The sequence below is a fragment of the Haplochromis burtoni genome, unplaced genomic scaffold (genome assembly GCF_018398535.1).
Source record: "Haplochromis burtoni strain Fernald_Lab_line unplaced genomic scaffold, NCSU_Asbu1 Contig_141, whole genome shotgun sequence".
Taxonomy (NCBI): domain Eukaryota; kingdom Metazoa; phylum Chordata; class Actinopteri; order Cichliformes; family Cichlidae; genus Haplochromis; species Haplochromis burtoni.
Genome location: NW_024582502.1, coordinates 1,014,274 through 1,034,064, shown reverse-complemented (window position 1 = coordinate 1,034,064; position 19,791 = coordinate 1,014,274). Strand labels below are relative to the sequence as shown.

The following is a 19,791-nucleotide window of genomic DNA, read 5'->3' as shown; positions in this document are numbered from 1 at the left end:
ATAGACACTTTAATAGTGTTGAAATCAAATCCGACAGTGTTAATTTGGACATGCTGGATTTGCTGTGTAGTTCAGGTGGTAGAGCAGGTCATATATCAATTGGGAGGTTGGTGGTTCAATCCCTGGCTGCTTCAATCTGCATGCTGAACTTCAAGTTACTGTCCAATGTATCCGGTGTGAGTGTTAGATAGAAAACATATAGAACGAAAGTGCTGGTGAAAATGAATAAGGCATGCAGGCTGGATATAGGCGAATGGCAGTCTATGGACCTGTCAATACCTTGACATGTTCAGTCTGTGGACCTGAACATGTCAAGGCAAAAGACACTTGGACAGATTTGGCTGACAACAATTGAAAGATAGATTATAACAAAATTTTAGTTTTAAGTACCTCTAAAATTTAGCTAATACAACTCTACAGCTAGTGTTATGAGTATTTCTCACCACTGTAAACTCCCATTTGAAAGCTCCCTGAAAACCTAAGTAATAAACACAATTGTAAAAAACACTGAGTATCTTTATGTGTCTTGTTTTGTGCTTTGAGCATTTTGGTTGAGTCTAGCTAGTCTCGTAGCTCTTCAACAGACTGCTGTTTAGTAGCATACTCTCTCTATGGTGCTTAGCTTGGAGCCAGTTAGATAATTAGCTTAAACTAGCTGGAGGCTAATTGATAAGAAAACAGTTGTGTCACAATACATTATTAATTTTAATTACTAAGGTTATTTAATTCTGCTTCATTCATCCAAAATAAACTAACGGGAATAAAATTCTGATTGCTGTATGTATTACAGATTGCTACTTAGCTCTTTAGCTTTAACTCACTATTAACAGTGCACAGAAGGGAATTTTTAGCTTAGTGAAGCTTTCTTTTTCAGCTAAATGCCTTCTTTGGGACTCATAGAAGTAATCTCTTTTCACGTATGTACACAGAATTCCAGGCTTTTCTAATAACATTCAGATAATGTCATCACCTAATTGTTTAACCAGGGCCAAATCAAAATGTTCCAAGTAAAAGAAAACCTTATTTGCTTAAAATGAATAGAACTTCTACCACTGTTAGAGTTCCCACTTCATCCCTACTGCATTGTGCTTGCGCTGATAATTGTATATTTTACTTTAAGATAAATGATCAAGCTTCTTCATCAAATATTAAGAAAATGGTAATATAAGTACAGCCATTGAAGCCTTCAAATTCCCCACCCAGCAGGCCCAAAGAGTAATGCAATGTAGATGAGACCCATCACTAATGAGACTAAAGACACAATGGCAAGATCAGGAAAGAATGAAGTCGTGAATGGACACAAATACATATGCACGAACTTAGTCACCAGCCGCCTGGAAGACAGAATACAAAATGCCACAGAAATAGACTATAATCCTGGCCAGCAGTGATCAACACTGATAAATATTAATAAACACTATTATGCTCAGAGAAAAATAGAGACAGAGCAAGCAAGAGAGGGAGAAAAGATAGAGGCAGAGTCAGTCAGAGAGAGGGAGCAGTAACAATAGAGGAGTCTTCTTGCTCTCTGCAGGCAATTTTCCCACTGACGTCCACCTTGTTTTGTGCAAACAGTGTGGACTCACATGCACGAACACTTGCACGCTCTTATTATCAGGCCATTTTCCTCTGTTTGTTTTCACCGTTGTTTTGTCCTGCTTCTTTGGAGGCCAGGATAAGAGGTGGGCACACACACACACATATGAGAAGTATACAAAGTGGGGAAGAGGCAGAAAAAAATGGAGATAAAGTGAGCCTTAAACACACACACATATATACACACAGAGGATAGTATCTCTCCCATTCTCTGCCTGAATCAGTCTCATTAGTCATGCTAAGGCTGTAGTGTTGCTGGGTCGGGCTGCTCGCAGAGCTGTGGAGCTGGACTCCAGCCCACAGCCAGAGAAGGTCACCCACCACTCAGTTTAACTCCCGCAGGACCAACGCTGGCCTCTTCCTGATAATAAGCGGACATCACGATGCACGGGGAGAGACCTGCAATCCCAGACACACCTAATCTGGTGTAGAGCTATGGGAGAAGATGACCCACACAAATCAAATCTTTTTAGTTTTATAATGTTGCATGATTTAAAGTTTAAAATAATTCTTGTGCATTTGTTATACCAGGCCGTGCTCGACCTGCTCTCTGAAAACAGTCATCTGAATTCCCTTCCTTTTACATTTAAGCAATGTTCTGATTGGAGTTGACCTTATCATAATTATCCATTCTCACTAACGTACAGATCCAATGGTGGCCCAATGGATCAATGGAGGCCTGACCTTTCAGCGTATAGGGATTACTTGCACATAAGCTGATCTCATTATTTGCAACTCTTATTAAAAGTCAAAGTATAACAGAAAATCACAGTAGGTCCCCTTTAAAAAAAACTGGGTGAATACAGCATTAGCCATAGAACGTAAAAATATTTTTATTAAAAAATATTAATTTCATAGAAAGAGAAAAAGTTCTAAATGGCCCTTTAAAACACATGTTTGGATGACACCCTTTTAAAGGACATGCCAAAATCATCACTGCTACTGCCAGCAGCTTTTGGAAGCTACATAATTATTTAAATAGTGGATGGTGTGTAGTCAAGGGGGTTTTAGCTGATTGTAACATAAATATACCGATGCAATCTGAAAGGTTCGACTTTTAGTGAGCCAGTCTGGTGGAAAAATCGACACCATGAGAACAAAGGAGCACAAACTCAGCTAAAAAACAGTGATTGAAAAGCTCAGGTCAGCGCAGTGATAGAAGGACACTTCCAAGTAAGTGAACATGCCATAGAGTCCAGTTAAAGGAATCATCATAAAAACCGAAAGAGTTTGGCGCTACTGTAAATCTGTCTTTGGAACTGGCCGGCTGATCGTCCAAGAAGAAGAGTAAAAATAGATCTGCCAACAAAGAGACCGGCATTAACTACATTCTGATAAATGTGGGTGTGTTAAGCCCTTTTGTACTTCTATACTGACCGCATTTTGATGTCATCACACCTACAAGGCAAAGATGAAAGGTATACGCACTGTAGCTTCAAATGAATGGGAGTAAACATTTTGAGTCCAGCTCATTCAGAGAGGTTAACATTGATTGTACAGTTTTTCACCTTTGCTGACAGCCTGTGAGCATCACCTGACACCTGTTTTATTTCCTCACATCACACTTCCCTGCTTCAACTACTACGAAGTCTCTTTTTATATAATTTCTAAGCAATTGTAAGAATTGGGATAACATTCACTGTTACTGTTCTGGGCAGAGTTAAGAAACCTTTGTCCATCTGTCTCTCCATTGTTGTGTTTATCTCTCACTTTCCCTATCACTGTTTTCCTAACTATGTTCCCTGATACTATATGTTCATTCTACCGTTACTGACCCCCGGGCAAGCAGGCAAGCAAACTGAGCAAACAAATCTCTGAAATGTGGCAGGACGTTTGAGTACAAACACAGGACAGAAATTCCCTCCAGTTGGTCCTGTTGCTCTCTTAGCTTAAAGATTTCATGATCTACCTGTGCACACTATACTCTGTGCTTTAATGGAAGTCCCAAATCTCTCAACTCACTGGATAAATTGCATCATACAGACTCTGAAAAACAAACATCATACCGATGATTACCCAAACTTTTATATTACACCACCTAAGCTGCCAGAGAAAATTTGGAAGTTTTAGAGTGTGAGGTTGGGCACATATAAAACTGTGACCTGTTTTTTTGTGGGTTTTTTTGTTTTTTTTGTTACAATAACCCAAAAAGTGCTTAATAGAAAGATTTCGCGTCAGACAAAGTGATTAACTTTGATAGAGTTCAGGTAGAGATTACTGTTCGAATAACCTGACCTTGTCTCTTCAAATGAGCCTGTGCTGATAGTTTCCACATGACACTCACGCAAAAGCAACGAGCTGTCACCGCTCCCATCAGGAAACTATGAACATGCCTGTACAAGATGATGAATTTCTCACAGCGCTATCCCAGAGCGAGCTCCACCAACACAACCTTGATCGATAGCGGGGAGAACGACAGATGGCCATAAAGGACGATCGTGTAACTGTATGCTCATTAGCATAATCGCCTGCATACCTATACAGTAAACTCACAATGGCCTTGTGAGTTTACTGTATAGGTGCGCAGCTTGCACACCACTTGTGAGTTTACTGTATAGGTGCGCAGCTTGCACACCACCAGCGGGCTTGTGACAGAGATGTTGTTTCTGTCTTGCACCAAGCTGTGACACTTTAAAGAAGAAAAGTCAATGAGCAATTATAACATGCTCAACATAACAGGGAAATTTGAAAATCTGTATTGTGCTCAAGTAAAGGGAAATTCTTTCATATCACAACCGTGTACATTTTACCCAACATGAGTGCGAGGGTCTAGACCAAAAAAACATAATAATGCAGAAACGTGGCTTCACAAACCCAAATTTCTGCAGGTCTAGTTTATGTTTTTATTATAGTCAGATATTAATTGGCTAAAATTGGCTGTTTGAAGCATGTGTCCCTTGTAGCACCATATAAAAACAGTCTACCCATCTTTATTTCATGATAATAGCATCTAATGTATCGCTACAAAAGCTGACTTACACATCGTATCTTATAACGTCACCAAGTAGTTAAGCAACCACCAAGAAATGGCTGAAATGAACCATTCTTAGCATTTGTGGACCTCATTTTCGTTTAATGGTCAACAGCTCAAACAGACATGTACTAGCATAAATAAAGCACAATATGGTAGTGCAATGCTAAAATTGCTAATAATATTATTAAAATCAACACATTAATTTAACATTGTGCAGCATATTTAAGTAACCTTTCTTCTCTGGGTGCAAAGTGGCACATTAATCAGCTGCCTCTGTCAACAACTGAATGCTCAATACAGCAGGCTTACATGTTTACTGTAACAATGCTGCAAAAGTAATGCTTCGCATATATAACATTGACCACGTTAGCAATTACAGTTTAACATGTTTAGCAAGCTTACACTTATTAATTAGCCATTCTCAAAAAGCACAGCAAATACTTATGGGACTGCCAACAGTTTTGCAGTGCTAATGATTGCCACCTATAATGTGCACTATGTCAACAGTCGCAGAATAACATGTTTAGCTAATACCTGCTAATTAACCTTTCCCAAAAATTACAGATAGGGCTGATGGGAATGCAGTCTGCGTTAATCTGAATATGGGACTGAATAAGAATTCAACAGGGCGTTTATGAAGGTTTTCTTCCAATGCTAAATGAATATATTTATTTATTTATTTTATCTGCTTACAGTAAGATCAGAGGATCACTGAAGACTATATTCTTGAATGACCACATTTTTTGGCAATGCATCCAGCAGTTTTTCCATAATTGGACTGACTGACTGACACATCTAGAGCTGCTAGTGTAGCTAAAAAGATCTGCTAGTTAGCTTTCTACGTCTTCTGCCTTCCTTTATCTCTAACATTTTTTAATTAATTCCTGTCACCTACGACCAGGCTTCGGTCACACTTTTCTTCACACCTTCTCTTCTGTCTTTGCTACCTCCTTTTTTGTCTTCCTTCCTAGCAGTCCATGCCCCCACCTTCCATAAAACCCACCACTCCGACTTTCTGTCATTCTTCATCACTCTCCTCCCCTTTATCGCTGCATCGTCTGTTCTATCCGCATTGTATTTTCAGATCACATCCAGACTCTGGCTTTACACACTAAGTCACTCTATACCTCATCACTCAGAGGAAAGTCAAGGAGAGGGCAGAGAGAGATGGTGAAAGAGCAAAGGCTTGAGAAAAAGGGGAATGAGACAGAAGAAGCTAAAGGCAACCAAAAGAAACAAGATTGCAAAAAAAAAAGGGAAAGTGGGGGGGGGGGGGGGGTTGCAGGTCAAAAATTAAAGACAAGGAAAAAAGGTCAAGAAGAAGAGTTGCGGAGCAGAATAAGAAAGAAGAAGATAAAAGAAGAAGCAGAGGGAGAGCGGGGTTAGCAAATGAAAGAAGCCCTTATGCTAATGATGGGACTAGAGTAAAGACGTAGGAGCGAAAGAGAAGATGGAATAGCAGAGAGGGGAAGAGGAAATGGAGACAGGGAGGTGGAGAGTAGTTCAGAGATTTATGGCAGGGTGTTATGGAGCACCGACTAAATAACAGAAGGTGAGACCAGGTGAATTATTCATGAGGATACTGGGCTGTGAGTGTGTGTGACATGTGGGTGACAGGAGCAGGTGAAGCACACACACACTTACACACACACACTTGTGTCTCTAAGACACCCTTAGGCCAGCTCATCTATGAGTATGAGCAAAGACAAGCCATCCACTACCTTTAGATGAAATTATTAGAAAAAAACAACAACACATAATCTCAGCAAGACAGCTGTTGTGTGCTCAGACTAAAGAAATATGGGGACATTTTAACAAAATTAAAAACTAATTTGGGATGCATGAAAGTTTTGATCCCTCTAGCTCATGCCCGTGTTGGTACTTCTCTCGGCACTTGACAACCAGAAGTCAATTTATTCTAATTTAGGTATTTTAGTTCCACATCTGGTACCTTCACATGGATCATTAGACACTTTATGGAAGTTTGGCTACTGTGCTGCAGGTAGACTGGATGTTCTGCTTTAGAACAAACAGCTTCTTTCTTAAAAAGATCATGTAAACACATTCTCCCACTATGTTAAAATGCTGTTCTTATAATAACATTTATTCCATGTGGCACAAAATGTGGAATTGCGCCTACACTTTGATTGCCCTAACCAAAATGGAAAACATCACTTTGCCATGTCTGAGGATATGCTGACATTCTTTTTTTACCCACTAAGTAGATATCTGGTTCTCACTAAGAAGAGGAGAGGAGTATGGATCTCCCTTTTTCTGGAAAAGCAGTAACCTGGCCCCTTTGACATGATACTGAGACTTTAAATACTACGATAACAAGAATCCAAAAGCACTTATAATAACTATAGATGCATAATGAGTTGTTAAGTTAAAGACTCTATTTACTCACATGGCTTACAGTGGTTTACCTCACTGCCTACCTCTCTCACGCCCACTAAAGGTGTGTTTTCGGGTTGTTGGCTCTACCAACTTTTCCAAGTAGATGCCTCACTATGATCATGTGTTGATGATGAAAAACCTCTAATTAATCTATTAAAATTGCTTTGCTGACTGGACAGAACCTTCTCAGACACGGCTGGTATTGGCACAACCTGAATCTGTGATCACTTCAGTGCTTTGGGAAAGGTGCGAGGTAATGAAAGGCTATCAACAAATAAAAGCTGTAACCAAGCTTCACAAAAACAATAAAAAAGACATAATTTTTCCTTTTCCGGGGTTAAAAAATGCAAAATTCAAGGTTGCACAATCATAGGAGGAAACAATCCACACAGGTACGGATGATCACAAGGAAAGAAAACACTTCTGGGAGTTACTGTCTCAAACACTCACCGAGTTGATGCAGGCCAGCTCCTTGTTGAGCAGCCAGGGCAGGGAGAGTTTCCCCTCTCCTCTGTAGCACGACTGAATCCTCTCTTTAATCTTCTCCTTTATCTGCCTCATTGTGAACAGGCACAAAGCTGACTCCTTCGGCGGCTTGGCTCTGTTCTTCTGACCCTGCGCAAACACAGTAAATAGAACCTCCTCGTGCTCCTGAATACCAAGCGAACGTGCCAACCGGCTCCCCGGCCGGGCTAAATAAGCATCCTGAACCAGGCGGTACTCCACTCCGTCCTTGGTGCAGCCAATAGGGAACTCAACGTAGGAGTAGAACTTGGGATCGTCAACACACAGGCGGACGATCTTAGAGGTGAAGAACTGCTCGCTGGCCGCATCTGGGGAAGTGAGCTGGGTGTCGAGCTGTAAGGTGAGGTAGTACACAAACTGCTCGCTGTTGAAGCCGTAGATGTAGTAAATGTCGAACGCGGGGAACTTTGAGAGCGTGTCTGAGGGAATCTTGAGCTGGGAAGAGACAAACTCATCCTGGTACACGAAGCTGAACATGTCAGCGTTTTCCTCGTTGGACATCAGCTTGCGGCTAGACAGTGTGGGGAAGTACTCAGACTTGCCATCGATAGGAGTGCCGACAAAGAGCTTCCCTCCGCCTCCAAAAATATCCGGGGAAATCACGACGCCCGACATGGTGCCCGCCTCGGCCACACTGGATAGATAATGCTCTTTGCGATGGTGGGGTTCGCCCAGCTTGAACAAATCATCCAGACGCAGGAACTGGCATATTCCCTGGGAAGTACTTCCACATGCAATCAAGCGGTTGTGGGCAGCATCGAGCAGAAGGAGTTTATTGACATTAGAGGTCTGCACCAGCTCGTGGGGGCAGGACTGTACACCAGGTGGAGGGTAACAGCGAGGGTTGTCTGTGACAGGGCCGGTGACGTGGCTTCGTAGCTTGGTGAGGTTGCTGGAGAGCTTATAGATCCAGTTGACGGCACCCAAGTAGACCTCGCCGGTTTTGTTGTTGACCACCAAATGTGTCAGGCCTCCTTCAGGAGGGGAGAAGGAGAGAAAGGGGGATGCGGAAGGAGTAGTAGAGGTAGAAGCGATGGAGAGAGGAAGTACAAGGAAGAGGATGGGGAGGATGAGAAGGGGAGGGTTAAGGTGGGAAGACATGGTGGTGAAGAGGGGAGGGGGTGTGTGAATGTGTAATCCTTTACAGGGTCAGTCAACGCCTTAGAGGAGCGCGGGGTGCAAAAGATGCAAAAGAGGAGTTTCCGAGCAACTGGCTTCCCCCGTCCTTTATTCCTCCTGTCTCTGCTGTCGTTTCTATAACCTCATCCCCTGATCCTCAGCTTTGTCTGCCACCAGCCCTGCAAAAAAAGGAAAAACAACGAAAACTGTCAATATATAGTTGTACACTTCCAGAGAACTGCCAACAATTATTCATTTGAATACATCAAAATGACAAGCCACTAAATATTACTCTGACTCAGACTCTGAGGACCAGATGCTGAAAGCAGAAACCAAAAAAAGAAAAAATACAAATGAGGGCACTATCGGCTTTGTTTTATTGACTTCTCGACTCTTGGCTCGCACCACTCGGTGGAGTGCATCTTTTAAAAGAAGACAGGGGCTGAGCATTGCTCTTCTGCTTATTGATTGTCTGGAGGTATTAAAGGATTCAGCGGACAGGGTGCACTTTCACACACATAAATACACAAACACCTCAAAACCTGTAGATGTGCTCATAAGCAGACATATAGAAGAGGTAGCTTGCTATACGTATACAAAAAAACCTAAACTAAAACACACACATACCCAGGGCCAACCACTGATGTGTGATAGCAGGTAAACACCCATAAATTACAAGCAGAGCATGCATGAGAGTCCTAAAGTATATTTACTACAGGGAAACAGAGCAGAGAAATACAGGCAGCCTGCCTTCTGAAAAAGAAAGGCGGAGGGAGGAACTGGTCAAAGCAGATAAAGCAGAAGAGACGATGAGAGGGAGAGAAGTGAAAGCTATTTGGCTTCATACCAGTGGAAGTGGAGATGACTGGAAAGATTGCTATAAATGAAAACTAGGGAAAATAGTAAGGAAAGAGAAAAGCGGATGGACCATTCATCTATATTCCATTACTTTCACTTTATATTCACTTTTATGGTTTAGGGTCATGGGAAGCTTGAGATTATCCCAAAATGCACTTTGCACTGGAGCCTACCAAGGTGACACTGGACAGGGCCAGAGACACAGCACATCCTGGACAGGGCGCGCCTGCGAGCTGCACCACATCAACCAAGTCAATTTTATGAAGGTGAAATTGACTTGGTTGATTTGAAGGTGAAGCATTTTTCTAACCAAAAAGATTTTGGCATATAAGCGCTAATTCATTTGGCTATAGGCAACCTCTTTTTGCTATGTGAATAAAAAGCCTTTTATTTGGGCAAAAAAGTATCCATGTCTACAAGTTAACAAACCCTGAAGCCACCATTTTAGAGCTTTCCTCTTCCTCTCTGTGTAACTTCACTGGAAATGATTGGTACGGTTCAAGAAGGGATACGCTTGTAGTGCTTGACGGCACTGCAGAGTCAGCTTACTGCCAGTTTTGTCATAGTGGTCAAACGGGATGCTGTAAAAAAAATCCATGTTGCCCCAGCAACACTGTGCTCATACAAAATATAAGTGACATATCAAAACCCTGCAAAAAGCACAGAAGCGATAGGAAAAGTTGGCCGCACAAAGTACAAGCAAACTGCAAAATGAAACAACAGCAGAAGTTTTTTAAAAAATTGCGAAGTTCTTCAACTGGTCAACTGAGGTTTGTTCCAAAAGGAGAAGAAGTTTAAACGTTCTACCAAAAACAAACAAACAAACAAAACAACCTCAAAGCAAACCCCAACATGGTTTCAGCCTGCTAGAAAAATCAATTTGGTCTCTATAGATATTTTCCCTATTCATTCAAATTGTAGGAGATTAAATTTTAATGTAATTGATCAGTTTAAAATTGATCAAGGTAGCTCAAAATGTTTTGAGTTCTGATAAAACTTTGTGGCGGTCATGGGGTCATGCTAACAAACCATTAAAATTTGCCTTACATCCAAGAAAGTTCTTTAAGGTCAACTTAATAAGTTGAAATTTGAGTCGCGTGTATTTCACAACACATCCATTATTTTTATTACTACTTTTTTGCTAGCTATCTTATTAAAATCACAGTGAATCACACGGTTGCTTTGCTAACCACACTAGCTAGCTAATGCTAGCATTAGCAGGTAACTGAGCACAACCCCTCCAAGCAATGTCAGAGAAAACCCAAGATGAGGCCAGTTTAGATCCCAAGCTTGGAGCATTACAACTGTAGCCCTCAAACCAATGAGGGGTATGGATATGGATATGCAATGTCTTTCAAACTAACCAGCACAAAAACAAAATAGCGGTTCAAAGGCTAACCACATACAGTACTGTTCAATTTTCTTTTCATTAGTTCATGCAGAGAACAAAGCGAAGGCTTGTTTCATAATGGAGTTTGGACAGCAAACTATTCTCGTCTCCTGTTTCTGCCGCTGTTCCTTATTTCTCCCTTTCATTACATTCCTCTCCCTCTCTCTCTCTTCTCTCAGACACTTCTTGTCAATAGTGTCTTTCATCTCCTGCCCAGCCATGATTACAGTGGCCCAGATGACGATGCTGTTGCCTGTCCCATCAGGACAATAAACCCACTGTTAGCATCTTGGACACATAAAAAAAATGTGAACATATAACACACACATACAGTACGCGGTCAAAAGCATTTCTAAACCCTATCACAGACCTCATTGACTTCATCGTGCCGCATACCCTCACACATGTAAACTTAAGTGACATAAAACGAACCTTCCCACATGCAGTCAGGCACCGCGCGTGCACTTTATCATAATACACAAACACTTTAAGAGAAAGGAGAAGACTTGCATGCTATACTAAATGACAACATAAGAATGCGCGGTTATTGTTGAACATTTTTGTCTCACCTTCTCTGATGTACTTTACACATTCTATTAATAAGTGAAAACCACACAGCACATGTGAACTCTGTGGCCGTATTGCTTCAATAGCCAGCGGAGCTGAGTGCTGATGATTACAGGCGCTGTTTGACTAAACTGGGACAAAGAGATGAGAGGAAAGAGGAACGCATGAACTGAAAAACACAAGGTAGTGATTTGAAAGTATTTTCTTTTATGTTGGAATTAGATCAAAAGAAGAAAATAGCAGTTATTAAGAGGCAAGTTTGCTAGAAATGTGAATATGGATTCACAAATGATGAAAGAAAAATGCGACAGAGTAAACTGATGTGAAACCAATTTTTCTTCCTTTGTTGCCTCCCAATTCACGTCTCTGTCACTCTTTTATATGGTTATTGTATTTTGTGAATGTTTATTTTTCACAAATTTTACAATTTCGATTTTTGCACTTATTTTATAGATTTAAGCTGCACATGTCTGTTTACATGTCTGACTGAAATGTTTGCCAGCATTTCCGTCAGGTTGAGGTCTGAACTTTGACCTAGCCATTGCAGCACCATGTTTCTTTTCTTTTTTAGCCATTATGTTGTAGATTTGCTGATGTGCTTAGAACCATTGTCCTGTTGGCTAGGGTAGGGCAATATGACCCAAAATATTTATCATGATACATATTTGAAAATTTGCAATAAAGATATAACTGGCACGAGACAAAATACTTTACAACTCCACAACTCTATTAGTGCAAAAAACCCATCAATTTATTTTCACTTAAACAAGCAGCTGTTCTTACATGACGTGGCATGTTCTACAAAAAATTGTGTTTTGGTGTGTATCTGACAGACGAAAACCAAACCAGTTCCACACCACTGAAGTTGCACAATTTTCACAAACCAATTCTGGTTCATCTGTTTCATTCAACGATCCGCTTTCGCCTTTCTCATTCTCCGTCGCTGCCATGCTTTTTCCGCCATGTGCGTATGAGCGTTTGAAAACAAAAACACTGCGCCTGCGCGTTTTACCCATATTCTATCGCGATATTTCATTTTCTTATCATTGCTTAAAATTGTACCGGTATTACTGTGAAAGGTATAATATGGCCCAGCCCTACCATTGACCCAATTTGGCTGAATTTCGAGCACAGAAGAGTTCATGATTCTGTGGATGGAAAACAAGCCCAAATCATTACACCTCCACCACCGTGCTTAGTAGGTAATAAAGCAGTTAGGCTGATATGCTGCATTTGGTTTTCACCAAACAGAGTTCAGTGCGTTAAGGCCAAACATCTCAACTTTAGTAGCACCCAATCAAAGGACATTGTTCCAGAAGTGGTGGTTTGTTCACATGTAACGTTGCAAACCTAAGCTATGTTACTGTGTTCTTTTTAGATCTCCTGGTAACGCTGTACAGTAAAATAGTTTTAACATTTAATGTGCTAAAGTGAAGTTGGTAGAGCCTGAGGTGCAGCTCTGGGGCTTTTTTGTATTTTCTCTGAGCATTGCACAGTCTGACCTTGGGGTAAACTTGCTGGGACATCCACACCTGGGGAAATTAAAAGCTTAAGACCAACAAACTTGTACAGAGTGTTTATCGACACTACCTGTGCATCACTGGAGTCTGCTGGCAAAAGGCATTTGCAACTCCATACTAAAGCCCAAGCTTCTAAAGTGACGCAAAATACTATCTGGTGTTCTTGTTGTTCATCATTTAAAGCCACCTCTAATCAGGAAAATATGGCACTTGATATATCACCTGATATATCGCATCATTAATTCTTTGAAGCTGATCAGCATCTCATCTGATAAAGGCCTTCACCTCTAAACGTGAACGCGTTTTTGTGTCAGGGATATCCCCAAGCCCACCGGCCACGTCAGATGAAGCTGTTGAGGCATTCAGGTCTGCCCCGAGCTGATTTATTGCTGTTGGCACATCGATTGCACACACAGCCACAGACCTAAGCCAAACACTTAAGCAAATTTATACACACCACTTCTTCAGCATGGAGCTCACATTCATGCCTGCCGGCCTCGCTTCATGCGAGTCTGTTTGTATATGTGTGAGCGTATTCTGCATCTGGTCCATCTTAATTACTTGTCAAACAGTCATCCACACGCGTCAGCTTATATGTGAACTGTACAATACGTACACAAGGCATACATAATGAAACTTTGAAAACCTCAGGCAAAGTATAAACATTTATACAGATACCTTTTCCAATTTAAACACTTTTTTTCTGGACAAAGAGCCATAGAGAAAGAAAACATTGGAGTTGGACTGAGCTGCTTGGAAACTTGACCTACATTTATTACCTTGTTGATTAAAGGACGTGAGCCCAGAGGTTTGGATTTCAACTTATAATCACGTCACCATAATCGTGTTGCTACAGTTTAAATGGGGTTTACGTCTAACTCCAAAAAGTTTCATTCACTTTTACACCTGAAGTTATTTGGAATTTAGCTTTCATAGAGTTTGGAGCTAATCAAGACGTTTAACCTGGAGAACCTGAAGAGGACCTAATTAGGAGAGACTTTGTTCAACCTAACTCACAAATCATGAGTAGGCAACCACTTCGATGCAGGAGGAGCTGTTTTTCTGGCTTGTAGGGGGCACAGACCACAGTGTCTGGGCTAAGTGAAGAGTAGACTTTTCTTGAACAGTTTCTCATGCTAATATTCACATTAACAGATCTCAACTGCTGCTTTAAATTTGACGAGTGAGACAACAATTGCTGCAGTAATATTACATAAGTCTGGTGGTTTGTACTGTCAAATATAGAACTTCCTATCCCATGGACAAAGTTTTTCTAGTTCCCTTCCCCCATAAATGATGTAACCACAGTAATGTCACCTATTCTTTAGTAAAGTTCCTTTCTGAAACTTTGAGCGAAGGCCTGAGGAGAAACAGTGGAATACAGCATGCTGTTGTTAATCACAGGATAAAACATACCCAGCTGTTTTGTTTCCCTTTGACTTTAAAGGGGGTTTAATTTTCATCTCTGATTGGATGAGACTTGAAAAAATTGAGGCCACAAACTCAACAGAAAACTGTTTACCATGGTTACACACAAGAGAGCTAATGTGGGAATTTTCCATTGCAATCCTAAGGTGTTGCCCCGTATGGGACAATAGAAATAGAACTTGTTTAAGGTATTTTTTTAAATCTCGTATATAGATTTTTTGTGAAAAAGTAAGTCATTTGATGTCAATTTTTCACTTCATATATGGAGGCTGAAATTAATGATGAAAGATGCCTCATCCAAATGAGTTGCACTGCTAAGACTTGATGTAATTAATTATTAAACAATAAAATATAATGCGAGCTCCATGCAGCAAATAAAAAGATGCTAGTGATTTCACTCTGAAGTGAAATCAGATTTTATGCCAAAGCGATAGTATTTAATAAAGAAGATTCCTGGTTTAATTCCAAGAGGAGACACAGAGCCAACCTCAGGGATTCATACGGTTGTGTACTCCTAGTTTCAGCCCCAAGACCGGATAAATGTGAGGGTTGTGTCAGGAAGGACAGTTGGCATAAAATCTCTGGCAAATCAAACATGTAGACACATCTGCTGTGGTGACCTCTTGTGAATAAGGAAGCCCCCTTAATAAATACCTGACAGTACTTAAAGTACTGACAATGTGAACGGGTATGTCATATGCAAAAGTCAATGGTAAGCCATCAAAAATGAGCACACCAACTGATTTTCTTTTAGATATGTCAAGGTAGACACAATCAGCCTATGCTTAGAAAATCTGATGGGATCTTTTAAAGTAAAAAACAAAACAAAAAAACCCTCCACGCTTATTGCAACAGATGGTAGCAAAATTACAGTCACAGTACAGGTCAGGTAAGGACAGCAGAGGAGGAGATGTGAGAAGAGGGATAGGAGACGGACACACTCGTGAACGTGAGGAGATTTCTATTTGGAATCCATTTTCCAAAAGTCGTAATATTGACAAGTACTAATACTGCAGACTGTAGTCGACTCACATCCTCCTCTCCTGGTTTTCAACAGATGGACAGATATAAAGAAAGACCAGTAGGAAGGGAGGGAGTTAGCCATGTATTTCACTGAACAGTATTTATTGGTAATGTTGTTTTCTCTTCATGTGCCACTGCTATATCTGCCAGTAATGATAACTGTGATTGCAGAAATGAAACCAAACATAGGATAAAAAAAGGATAAATATCGTGTTTTGTTTCGTATGAAAAAACAAATGGATGATGCCAAAACCAGTACTACTGTATATGTCATGACATCTAAAATACTTAGATCCAGCATTGTATTGGTTGTCATTATAATACAGAATCAAATTGCTGGATTTGCCTCACAGCAAGAAAGTTCTAGATTCGAATCCACCTTTCTGTGTGAAGTTTGCATGTTCTCCCTGTGCTTTTGTGGGTTCTCTCCTTGTAAACTGGACTCAAACAGTCCAAACACCTACATGTTAGAGGAAATAGTGACTCTAAATTAGTCATAGTCGTGAATGGGAACACGAATGGTTCTCTATGCGTTAGCCATATGACAGACTGGTGACCTACCAAGGATGTACACCGGCTCTTGCTCTATTACAGGCCCACTGTGACCCTGAATTGGATAAGCGGAGAAATTGGGTGGATGGATGGATGGATGGATGGTACTGGGCACTGGCTAATATAAGATAATCTAACTGTTCCAGGACTGCAAAACCTAGATTCATACATGAATTCCCCCAAAAGACGTGTTTGTGTGAGTATAAAGAGAATGTGGGTCAGACTCTGTGTGTGTGTATGTGCACATGTGGGCTGCTGCACCATGCAGTGGGGACACAGTGGTTCATTTACAGCCGCATTCCACAACAGACACACTGACCTCACAGACAGCTGCATGCACACACACAACACAAAAGAAAGCAAACCGATAGAGAGGTGGCTTCACACTGCACACACACATTAACATCCTTTAGTTATATAGAAATCAATTAAAAATTAAGAAAATACATCTCTGTGGTTTAACACAGTTTATTACATACGCACACACACACACAGAAAATTTGATTCTAACAATCTAAATGAGATGATGAGAAGGATGAAGCAGGCAGCGCAGTAATTTGACTTCATTCATAAAAAGCTGTTCACGCACACATGGAAACAGAAGCTTAGGTAAAAGTTGCATTCTAAGTATACATTTTTTTTTAGGGAGCACACACAAACACACAGGCACACTCAAAGAGACGCAGGAAGGCGTAAATCTCCTGGGGAAAAACACACACTTGCATAAACACAGCCAGAGATACAGGCAGACAAACTCCCGCTTGCACGCCCACAGATACAAAGACTCGCTCACACGCGCTTATTTTTCAAGCTGACAGGTGCAGATCAGCCATCACTCTTTCAGAAAGTGCAGTGGGAATCCACAGCGAGCAGAGCTGAGTGGATGAGCCTTAATCATTCTTAATCTGACTGAGTCTCGCCTACAATACACTCACTCTGTCTCCCCCAAGCTCGCCAGAATGGAAAGGGTTTAAGGATTTTTTCCAGATAAAATGAAATCCTGACAACTGTTCCGCACTTTTGTTCAAAAGGAGCAAACGCGCAAATCACCTCAGCTACATTTATATCAATTCTGCCCACAATAACTTGCACAAAGTTATACCTTAAACACCAAAGATAAAAAAAAAACGCTGTATGTAAGCAGAGTAATATTAAAAGCCCTCTTTACATTTTTTTGTGGTGTCAATTTTATTTCAACCCGTGTCATTTGTGAGTGGATCGCTACTCTCACTGGGCCAGACACACACCCATTAAGGGAAGCACTCACTATTAATTTTATACATGTCGGTGGGGTGGGTGATGATGAGTGTAGCAATGCAGTGAGAGTTTTCCCAGTCAAGGGGAAAGGTGGGTCATGCCTCTCAAATTAAAACACCTATTATAAAGCTGTGAGTAGGGGGGGGAAAATGTTACCTATGCTTTTTACAGTTGTTTTCTGAACATTAGTGTAACCTGATAAAGGAGAGGACATGCTCTATTGTTTTGATTAAAGTACATAATGCATTAGTTTACAGCTGGCCATAAAATTACTGCAGGCCCGGAGGTGGAAAAATGAACCGTAATGGTTGTTTGGTGACATGCAGCTCATCCATTAAAATGATTTAGAGTAAAATATGTTTTATTAAACATTGTTGAGTTTCTGATTGTCATGTCACACATCCCCCAAAAAACAATAAAAAAAATAATACAAAAACACTACAATCTACTCCACTACAACAACATGAAAAGTCAATGTTTTCTTTTTTTTTTTATGGATTCTTGCAGAAATGTCAACAGCAACTTTTTGCCCGTGGAAGGTACGAGTGTGTCAACACCTCTTTGTTGTTAAAAACATTCAGATCCATCAACTGGTACCTGATGTTTGTATGCGAGTGTTTCCCCGCACTAGTTTTCTAGTACTGTCCTTGAAACAAAAAGGTGGAGGGTAGAGGCAGAGCAGCAATTCAAACTACTTACACACAAGTACAAACAAACAAAAACAGCAGTTTTGGGGGGGGGGGGGTTGTTATTTTTGTGTTGATTTGTTTTTCATAGATCTCGCTTCTGTTGTTGAGGTCATGTGCATGGGCTGGATCACAAAGATAATGCATAGCTAATGAGGAGAAACTACACAGTCTTTTAAGAAATTATGATAAAATCTTCCTCTAGGCTTTTAAGCATTATTAATATTTTGCATAAATTACAAACCCTTTAAATTGTCTCTTCTAGTTATTACTCATACTTGGCCCCAGCAGTTAAGGTTCAGTCCAGTTCAGTTTCTCTGAAGTTAAGCAAGACAGCTGATACCACCATGTTGGTGTTGTTCCTGCAACATTAAAATAATGCTGGTTCATGATGATTGTTGCATAGCACAGCATAGAAAAACATGTCTTTGTTTACAAATAAACAAATCGTTAGCATTGCAGTTGTTTTATTTATTAATTTGTACAACATAATAAATATATGATTAAGCTAGGGTTTCTGTTAGCCAAATGTACTTTTTAATAAATTTGCTAACTTATTGGCTAATGCTAACTGAATGCTTAGATATCATTTATCAGTTGCAATGTTGATCCTGGAGGAGCATCAATATGATGATTTAGCACATATTAACACAGGGCTATTGGATCATGCCTGATAACCCAACCGTATCTGTTGGAGGTCAGCTCTGACGGTTAGTTTGGCTTAAAAAAAATCATCTCAAATAATTAGAATATCAATGAAAAATTCTTTGTATTTTTTCATATCTTCTATATTCACTGCATTTTAAAGTGAAAATGCCATTTTTCTGTTAACTTTGACGGTTATTGCTTAAACAGTATGAATACTCTGTATCTCTCACTCCATTTCATCACAAACAACCACAACATAGGTAAAACTGCTGACTTGTCGCTTGCCCAGATGGTGATCACTGACACCATCCAAAAAGGGGATATGCCGCAGGTCTTTGCTGAAAAAGGCAGGCTGTTTGCAGAGTGCTATATCGAATCATGTTAAAAATGTGGCAGGAAAATGTACAGATGGGACAGGGATGACCGCAGCTTTGAGATCATCAACAAATGCTCAATTCAAGAATTTGGGAGAGCTCCACAAAGGATGGACTGAGGCTGGTGTCATTTGTCTGTGTATGTTCTTACTCATCCAGTCATGGTAGACGTAAAAGCTTGAAAAGAGATCGCAAATGGACTTCTTTAAGTTTGTGAAGATGTTTTGCCCCTCGTCCAAGAGGCTTCCTCAGTTCTAAAAGCAAAATAGTGGAGAGTCCCAGGTATTTAACCCCTGATGGGGGTTGTCCCCTTTGGAGGTGGTCCTGAGGGTCATTGACCCACTATATCATGTTGACACATTAACCAAATTTTGAAAAAAAAAAAACAGGGGTCATAACCATCACCAGGGATTAAAGGTAAAACCACTGTAAGATTGACCCTACCCTATCATGTGACCTATTGAGGTCACCTAGTAAGATGTGAATGGAGGTTAAAGTCCCTGGGAAGAGATATCAAGACTGTATTGTAGGTAGTTCATAATTCACTCCATGGCCTCTTGTAGTCCTCTGTCAAAAAAACCTGTCTTCTAGGTCCAAAATAAGAACACTACAATCCTTTGTCCTTTAGGTCTAAGTGTACAGCTGAGTCTTGTATGCTCGAGGTGGCTCTTCTATGTTGTGCCATGTATTTGTGGAATGGCCGTTTGGTTTCTCCAGTGCTGACATACGGTCACTCCTTACTTTACAGCACAGCATATACTATGTTGTTTAGCTTGCATTTGGGAGTTTTGTCATTGGGATGAATCGGTTTTTGTCACTAAAAGAAGTCCTGTTGCCTTCTGTTTTCAAACTCTTAAGGCAGGTGTGAGAGCATGAA

The 19,791-nt window shown here is 40.6% G+C and overlaps 1 protein-coding gene across 3 annotated transcripts in view; it reads right to left on the bottom strand.

Annotated features, from left to right (window-relative positions):
* The window catches only part of LOC102303056 (plexin-A1), a 315,477-nt gene that overhangs the window by 262,003 nt on the left and 33,683 nt on the right, over positions 1–19,791 (bottom strand). For all 3 annotated transcript variants that reach the window (XM_042224566.1, XM_042224568.1, XM_042224567.1), the window contains exon 2: positions 7,418–8,790. In XM_042224566.1, coding sequence (XP_042080500.1) covers positions 7,418–8,593 — 1,176 coding nt within the window. In that variant the 5' untranslated portion in view covers positions 8,594–8,790. The remainder of the gene's footprint in view (positions 1–7,417; positions 8,791–19,791) is intronic.